Genomic DNA, 9196 nt, shown 5'->3' on the forward strand with positions numbered 1-9196 from the left:
GCTTAACTTCCACAATGTATGAGTAAAGAATTATTTTTCTGATAGTCGGGAGAAAGATGTATGAATTGTCTAGAAAAACCTTGAAATCTCGGGTAATTTTTGTTTCCACGTTTGAGTAGACATTCTGATTAGGTTAATGGTACATGTATGTATATACGTATTATTATTGAATGAGTACACAATTTTATTCTAATGTATTTAGTACATACTATTTCATTTATTTTGTAAATTTTCTGTTATACCATATTATTTAGATGGTTCTGTATAAATTCGGATGATGATGTTTTTTTTCAACGCACTCAGATCCAACAGTTACACACACCCAAATAAAAAGTACTGTTTCTAAATCTCTGAATTATTGTGCTATTGAATATTTCACAGACAATGAAGTCTGGACTGTCATGCACACGCTAGTTGTTTCCAAACCTTTTATTTTTTTATCTACTTATAAATGTCATCCGTAAGAAAACATGATCATTTGATCTTACGATAGTGTTAGTAAAAAGTATGAATATGCTCTAAATAAAAAGATGTCCTCTTCATATTACTTATGTCATATGTATGTCACATGTAAATGTGCAATCATAAAATGTATATGTTATTACTTACTTTGAAAGGAACATACTATATTTATGCATCGAATAATTCATACTTGTTTGCCAAAGAGATTAAGTGCGATATATTTCACTTGTGAATATTAGTATAAGTTTTTAAATATAAAACTTATTACAAGTGGCACCAAAAAACTTGCAGTTTAAACATTTCCGAATTAAATGCACATGAAACAATATTGTTAATATATATTAATTGATACCTACAAAATCTGATGACCATTTCTGATAAGCATTATGCAAATCACACGATAGAGCCTTGTCTCAGCTGTATAAAATCACAGCCATGTAAAGATATGGTTTACAAATATTTTACTTGGAATATTTAGGTAGTACTGGTAATTTTTGTGTATATTTTTTAGTTTTTGTCAATAAGTACAATAGATTACTTAAACCTGGCAGTGATCAATTTTTCACTCTCGAGAAAGTGAAAAATGAATGATAAATAATAAATATAATAATAGTATTTCTCAGTTTTAACAATGTTTATTGTCTGAAAGTACGAAAACCTGTTTCTTCACGATTAATACGAACCTGAAATAATACATCAACTTGCGCATTGGTTTAAAATGTTAATAAGTTGCTAGCAACAAGACACTTTTGAGAAAAAGATGAAAACGTATATGTAATATCAAATTGTAAGTTTTCATCGATTTATCAACGATTCTTGTGTAGTCCAGTTTTCACTCAATGGTGCTATCTGCTGAAAATCAATTGTTCACTATGTTATGAATAAATTGTGAAAGTGGACTTTGCTGGTTAAGTTGAGGTCTTCCAGCGAACACTGCCGAACAAATTATTAGCTGTAAGTATAATTGACGAAAAAACGAGTATCTTAGTTGGAATACCTTCAGAGTTATTATCTACAGTTCACAAATAACTCTCCCTAAAAAGAGTATGCGAATTGTAACAATCGCTAGCAATGTATTTCATTAGCCCCGTCCTCAAACCGATGAACATGTAATAGTTTGATACAACCAGGTACAACAAAGTAGATAACAGCATTAAGCTTACGTAAAAGAACACAATGGTATTTGTAAGTTGTAAAAGACAGAAAAAATATATACTGCCTTATTTATTTTAACTATTAAGTAGACTTTATTGTCGTATGCTCGATATAAATAAAAGAAAACTAAAATTTTCTAACAAAAAACTTTTGTCAAATCCATCTATCACAATTTATTTCACTTAAGATTCTGAAATTCAGTTATACTTCTAAAGTACCATTTCACAATTCTATTCTACTCTTGTAATATTTGTGTTACAGGTTTTTTATCATAATACTTGGTTTGTTTTAAAATCCCTGGTTCAAAGAATATATGCAATCTGTTTTACAGCTCTAGATCATAGTAGTCATTGCCAAGAATCTTAATATTTGTCTTTCATTTAGAATTCTCTTCACATGTTTTCAAAATCCCTTGATTGATGAAATGTCAAAAACATGAAATTATATCGTGCAAATACCTAATATTCAGAAATGACATAAATTTCAGTCGAAATTTTGTCAAAAGTTTAAAATATGCCCAAAGAGTACTTTTTAAGTATCATGAACAGTGTATGAAGACCTAATTACATTTATGTTTCATCTCGGCATTATTTTTTTCTCTTTGATTACAAATACCCACGTTGGATATTGTAAAATCATCTAGTGCTTCAACAGTTCAATCGAAAATGGCTAAGGAAAAAGATTTCAGCTGCGTAGGAGGTCTGGAAAAGCATATTCAAATTTTAAAGGAGACAGTTCTGTTTCCTTTGATGTATGGGGATGTTTATGCTAAATTCAATTTAAGACCGCCTCGTGGACTCTTGTTCTATGGCCCCCCAGGTAATACTAAAACTAGATCTGTTCCATTTCACTGCTTCACCTCTAGTTACTATATAATTTTGATGTTTTATTTTCCTTTCTTCCGGTTTATTTGACAGGGACGGGAAAAACTTTGGTAGCTGGTGCTTTGGCCACGGAATGTAGCAGTTCCGAAAGGAAGGTTTCATTCATTTCTCGAAAGGGTTCCGACTGTCTCAGCAAATGGGTTGGCGAAAGTGAAAAAAAGCTGCAGCAAATTTTTCACTCAGTGAGTTTACAATCCAGTTCGTCGAAGCCTGACACTACTATTAACCTGTTTACTAAATGTATTTTCAAACAACGAGTGATAAAGTAGTACATTCCATTATTCCAGAAATAAAACTGCAGTTATCTTCAAATACTAGAATCCATATTTTTCCACCAAACACTGCAATTCAAGAAATTGAAATTTATCTCTGGTTTTTAGGCTTACCAATCCAGGCCATGCATTATTTTCTTTGACGAAGTTGACGGTTTAGCCCCTATTCGCTCCAGTCATCAAGACTATGTACATGCGAGTGTTGTCTCAACTCTTTTAGCATTAATGGATGGCTTAGACAGTAACTCAGAAGTCATAGTAATCGGATCGACAAATCGACTCGATGCAATTGATCCTGCACTGCGGCGTCCTGGGAGATTTGACAAAGAATTGTACTTTCCATTACCTTCATACAATGCGAGGAAGGAAATTCTTGCGGTAACTATTTCCAAACTACTCAATTTTTTTTATGTTCAGACCACGAAAGTGATAATATGGTAGAATTTCAGTTATTATATTGCGCAAGAATTAAAAAATTTTTGAAAATACAATGATCCCTTATTATGCGCAGACTTTCTCTTGTTCTCTTGGCTCTCTTGTTTATAAGTCACTCTTTTAATATCGTTAGGTTCACATAGAAAGCTGGAAACAGAAACCATCGCAAAAGTTTTTGGCATACTTGGCAGCTAAGACTGTAGGATTCTGTGGAAGTGATTTGCAAGCAATATGTGCAGAAGCAGTTATGTGCTGTGTTAGACGAACTTATCCTCAGATTTATACATCTAAGTCGAAATATCAAATAAACGAGAGGTCACTAAAGGTAAATTATTGGCCGATTTGATTCGCAAAAATTTTAGAATTGTAATGTATCACTGGTATACGCTCAATAGTCTGTCGTACTTTGGTTCGGAAAATAGAAAGCATCTGGTATAATTGTAATGCAATATAACTAGAACTCATATTTGGAATAGAATTGTACTTGATTTGCTTATAACAACAATATTATTAAATTTCTCAACAGATAGAGAAACAAGACTTTTTGAAAGCTCAGCAAAATATTGTCCCAGCATCACAGCGAGCTGCAATTACACCAATTAAACGTTTGTCTAGGAGGATTCAACCATTGCTAGAAAATACTTTAACCAAAATCATGTTCAGATTAGAAAATCTATGTCCACCAGACATGTTGTCTTCGGATGTAATGTGAGAAAATTGCATGATTAGTTTAGTGATGTATCGATTATAAACTTAATTGAGTATTAGTCGATGCATGATGATGTGAACAACTGGACCTTCAATTTCAGCACTGGAAGAGCTATGTCACGATCGTCCAACTGTCCACGACTACTGCTTACCGGTCTTGATGATTCTCACACTCGTTATTTGGGCCCAGCAATTCTTCATGCCTTAGAACATTTGCCTTGCCATGTTTTGGATATTACGACATTGTTTGAAGTTACAGGTCGCGCGGCAGAGGAAGCCATCATACAAGTAAGACATTTTCTTTGCGCTTTAAAATCCTAAAGCATGTAAGTTCGATTAGCTTCTTAGTATTAGCTTACTCGTTTAGTATTCTCCAAGTATTAAAAAAAAACTTATTAACAAAGCTGATACCAACTCACATTTCTCGCTTTTGGTCATTTGCTGCCGATTATCAAGCTATAAAGTTGTAAATTCATTTGCACATGCTTAACTTTTGAACTTGAATCTGTAATAGTAGATTCCTCAGAAACATATCAATGCCCTGCGATGCTGTTGGCATACAATTTTCAAACTCTCTTTGACGATGCCATAAAGAATAGTCAAGATTTCTGTGAGGTAATAAAAAAACTTGTATTGCACCAGCATTCAAATATTCTGCAGTATTTTCGAAGTTTTTAATGCACTTGTATGTCTATTTTATTCAACTCTTCAGAATTATTTAATTCCTGCAAAGGTTCGACATTATCTTGTCATATTTATAAAGCATGGAATTTCACGCAAATTTCAATTTGCGAGTTCAATTAATGTAAATAACATCAGAACGAATAAATTTTGAAAGACTACTTGTCAAAAATATCTTTTTCTACAATAATAACGAGGCTTCAAAGAGGGAAGAAAAAGATCCACCAATTGAATCTAGTAATAACTTTTTTACATTGTAGTAAACATGCGATAAGTCTTACGAATCACTTAACTTTGAGTCATAATTCCGTTCAAAAAGTTACTTTTTGCTTCTGTTTTTACTAGTACTGCAGCTGTTGTTTGTATTGATACTTTTGCTTAACTGTACATAATGTCAACACTGCGAATAATTCTATCAACAATGAGCAGGCATTGATTTATGATTCACATGTAATAAAACAGCGTGTGAAGGAGGCACGCCGTTCCCTTCCATCATTATTATATGTTCCCGAAATCTTGGCTTGGTGGAACCTTGTCGATGAACCAGCTCGAGTTGTCTTTACATCTTTAATGTCAGGTCTGGACAGCTCTGTGTCAATGTTGGTATTGACAACTGCAACTTGTACTCCAAGCACATTACCAAACGAGGTTTGTCCCACTTTTTGAAACTCAACCTTTTCCATAATGATTCGTAATATTCACCCTTGTTTTACACTGTCTTTTTACTATGAATGCTTTATGACCAGTCTTACGTTTTATTTATAGATAAAATCAATTTATGAGTATCAGGGGGAGGTATTTGAAGTTAAAACTCCAGGACCATCGGAACGCCAAGGATTTTTTGAGCAGCTGTATAATCAAGTCAATTCAGGCGTGTGTGGTGCCAGCCACAAGTCCTCTAGCTGTATGTTTTGGATTGGAATATTTCACAAATTATGGGATTATTATTCTTAATTTTCGTTCAGTCATTAAACATATCTCAGCCATTTCCGTAATTTCACGCGTTAAATTGGTTTCTGATCAGAAACCATAAATTTTGTGGTAAATAATGTTAAGGATAAATGGGCTGCACCGTTTTACTCTACAGTTGAGTAAAAAGAAAAAAAACCGTTAAAAAATTTGGAGCAACGTTATTAGTGCTGATGTTGGTGCACACTAATGAAATAACATCCTTAGTATATTAAATTAAAAATGATTAAACTCCAGAATTGTGATCAGATTCTAATCTTTTTCGATTGATTTTGCTCGCTGACCAGATTTTCACAAATATCCACAACAAAGTTATAACATGAAGGTGTAATTATCGTCGCTCTTCTGTTAATGTACTGTACTTACACAAATCAGTTTTCATCCATTCTCAAGATGACTAACTGTAATTTTTTTATCTTTCGAAAATTCGTGAAAATCTTTGTGAAGAACAAACTAAGTCAAAACAAATTCTTACCTCATCATATACTACAAAATTTAATCATTTTGAATGTTCTTATTATAAAACTTTTTCTCAAGTTTTCGATATCTTGTGTTATTGGAATTTGCTCGGATTCATTTTTATTACATACATTGGCACAAGTACCGTTGCTGGAGATTTTTACTCAGTTATTTCTTCTATCCAAACTTTTGATTAAGACTATCTGGTTGATTTTTTCTTAAATGCATTATTCGTGTTTAGAAAATAGAAAATATTCGAATGAACAACCAGTGATTTTTTCCGAATACTCCACCACTCCACGGTACTTTTTAATTTCTTTGCTTTGAATTAAAACCGAATTATTCAAATCACTGATATAAGTATAAAAATAATAATTTCAGACACGTAACTTTACAAACTATCACAATTAGATCAAAATTGAGGTAATTGAAATAAAACTCCATTTCATATGATCATCGTTTGTACTTGTGGAAATGTTGTTTGACAGTTTGTTAGCCATGATTGGTTCACTAGAGTGATCATTATTAAAATCAAGTTAAAATTATGAGCATTATATGTTGTTGTGATTTTTAGCATCAAGCTAAAGATAATCACCATGCTTCTTTTGTAACAGGCTACCATTTTGGCTACCAATGTTTTCAGTTCCATTCATGACATCTCGTCACTTTTTATAATTTAGACCTGTGCCGTAAAGAAATAGACAAATTGTGATTGTTTCAGACATATTATTATCATGTTTACAGCTATAATTGAAATTTTAAAACCGAAGAGAATCAAGTCTAGAAAAACGCCATGCACTATTCAGTCCGTCCATTCGACCGCAGAAGGAAAACCAGGTAAAGCTAAACCTTATTGATGCTGTTTTACTATCATGATAGAATTTTTATTTACGATCAGGATATTTATTTAAAACTATTCGTAGATGTCATCGAAATTGCCCCGCCTAAAAAATTACGGCCAGAAGCTAAATCAAGAAAGAAAATTAATACCGTTCAGTCATTTCATTCTACATTGCCAGTTAAAACAGGTAAGGTGCAAATGACAGCGGTTAATTACTAATGAGTAATCAAGTTCGTTATTCTAGTGTTCAATATTGATATATTTTATGCCGATCAACAGGTGCTATAAAGAGAGAGTTCAATGCGGGAACAGAAGGCTCTCCTTCTAAACGTCAGAAGTTGATAGGATCAGTGGATACAGACCCAAGAAATAAAAATGAACCAAAGAGATTAACAGATGGTCAAATCTCAGAATTGCTACGAAAGACAGTCGGCATCACGCGCGGATGGACAACTCATCAACTAGAAACCCTTTTCTCCGCTCTAGAAGGCCACAGTGAAAAACAAGACAAAGATATGTTCTTAGCCTTCAATGAATGTTTGAGCATATTTCAAGAAACCGAAAAATTGAAAGCCAGGCTGAAAGAAAGTTAAAAAGTATTCGTCGTTACTATGAAGCTTATGAAACTTGGAACTTAGAGTGTGTTTTGTATCATTTATTTCGTAGACCTTGTGTAAGTGTAATAATGTGTAAAACTGTGTAACTTACTAATTGTACTAACGAGCAATATAATATGATCTGACTTGACACTTCAACGGGTGACCGCAGCGTTGATAGAATTGAGTGAATGTATATTTTGGTGGAAAAATATTTTTAATTTTTGAATTTTGATGATTTTGAACTTTTGAACAAATTTCTGGAAGAATCTAACTATTGCAACCCACTGCAAAACTTACTATAAATGTAATAGAATCACCTACAAACCTTTAGTTAGTACTTATAGTTACCCAAAGATTCGCGTGAATATTACTGCACATATACGTGCAAAAAAAAAGGTTTGTTAACATTGCCAAATACAGCAGTCGTACACGGCACAAGAAATATTCTATTACATGAAATGAATGTGTTTTCACTTGATAACCCATATTGTTGTTATGAACATATTATTTTTAATCAAGTAAAATTTCTTTAAATAAGAAAAGAAACATTGTTTTCGCCATATTTGATCGCCGTATTTGCAGGTAAAGTGAACAAATCGTTTCTCTGTCAGTAACGAATGACATGAAACTTCTTTTTTCCATTCATCCAAAGTCATTTTAGTTCATTACATATTCTTCACATAGTTGCGTGTGTGTTGTTTTCGATAGAGATATTTCACTTTAATCTTCTCAGCAAAACGTTTACGTTTACACCGCGCTGCTCAAGCTCATCGTACTGTACTTTCTAACTCAGACTTGGAGGATCATTTTAGATTTCATTTGGTAAAGATTGTTTGACTATAAATGTGGGCTAAAAGTAGGGCGAACAAACATAATTGCGCAAATTCTTATTCTCGACTCCATGCAACGAGAAGACTTGTACGTTACACACAAGTGGCCGAACTCCTTTCCAAATACTTGAGTAAAAATTCAAGCCAGCCTCGTATGGAACGTTTGTAACTCCGTTATGTATAATTCACTGTTGGTTTCATGAATACTCAACAACTCTCGGTATTTGGATTCAATTTAAAACTGCAATTGAATGAAGAATATAAAGGAAAAAAAAACGTAATTTTATGCAGTATTCATTTATTCTATTACAATAGTAATCTGTGAGTATGACACATTGAATTCTCTAGCAACGGAAGATCGATGATTTGGAAAAAAATACTTTACATTAAAAAAAAAATGCACGATTCCGTTTCAAGGATCGCCAGAGCCAGAATTTTTCGTAATACAGTTTTATGGCTGAAATTGTACTAGCAATAAACGATCAGCACTTGCGTCGAGAGTGAGTTCAATTAGTTGTAAGTTTGATCCTCGGAACTTCTTCGCTATACGAAATCGGTCTTTCATAAAAAAATTCTTTTTGCAGTTTAAATCATTGAAATAATGGGTGGGCAATATACGAGTTTCAGTGCAATTCTTATCATACACTCAAAAACAGCAAATTATAGGCGCGTTTCTGTTTCATTGTGACTTTACTCCAAGAGACGCCGTAACTTTCAGAATTTTACAGATATTTCAGATTTAAAAATATTTTACAAATAAACCCATGGGACAAAAAATGATCTATCAAATTCGGATTTAAATGTGTGTCGACAGCGCTTTTTAGAGCAAAAATTACCGGTATACTTGTGATGCCAGTTACTCAGCACTGCATGTGTATTTTTAGGATACATAAACGACTGT

At 33.0% G+C, this 9196-nt stretch overlaps 1 protein-coding gene across 1 annotated transcript; it reads left to right on the forward strand.

Moving 5' to 3' along the window:
- The first annotated feature begins 2282 nt into the window (after positions 1-2282).
- On the forward strand, positions 2283-7946 carry LOC107227781 (ATPase family AAA domain-containing protein 2-like). The gene is made up of 11 exons (XM_015669022.2): positions 2283-2436; positions 2535-2683; positions 2882-3151; positions 3342-3533; positions 3735-3916; positions 4018-4204; positions 5060-5245; positions 5363-5501; positions 6770-6862; positions 6949-7053; positions 7146-7946. Exons 1-11 carry the CDS (start codon positions 2283-2285, stop codon positions 7457-7459), a joined length of 1971 nt encoding a protein of 656 aa, XP_015524508.2. The 3' UTR covers positions 7460-7946.
- Positions 7947-9196: the final 1250 nt, after the last annotated feature.

The sequence above is a fragment of the Neodiprion lecontei genome, chromosome 3 (genome assembly GCF_021901455.1).
Source record: "Neodiprion lecontei isolate iyNeoLeco1 chromosome 3, iyNeoLeco1.1, whole genome shotgun sequence".
NCBI classification, from domain to species: Eukaryota; Metazoa; Arthropoda; class Insecta; order Hymenoptera; family Diprionidae; genus Neodiprion; species Neodiprion lecontei.

Coding starts and splice junctions, on each gene's coding strand:
- LOC107227781 (XM_015669022.2), top strand. CDS start 2,283: ATGGCTAAGGAAAAAGATTTCAGCTGCGTAGGAGGTCTGGAAAAGCAT. Junction 5,246..5,362: donor CAAGCACATTACCAAACGAG/GTTTGTCCCACT, acceptor TTTTATTTATAG/ATAAAATCAATTTATGAGTA. Junction 5,502..6,769: donor CAGCCACAAGTCCTCTAGCT/GTATGTTTTGGA, acceptor TCATGTTTACAG/CTATAATTGAAATTTTAAAA.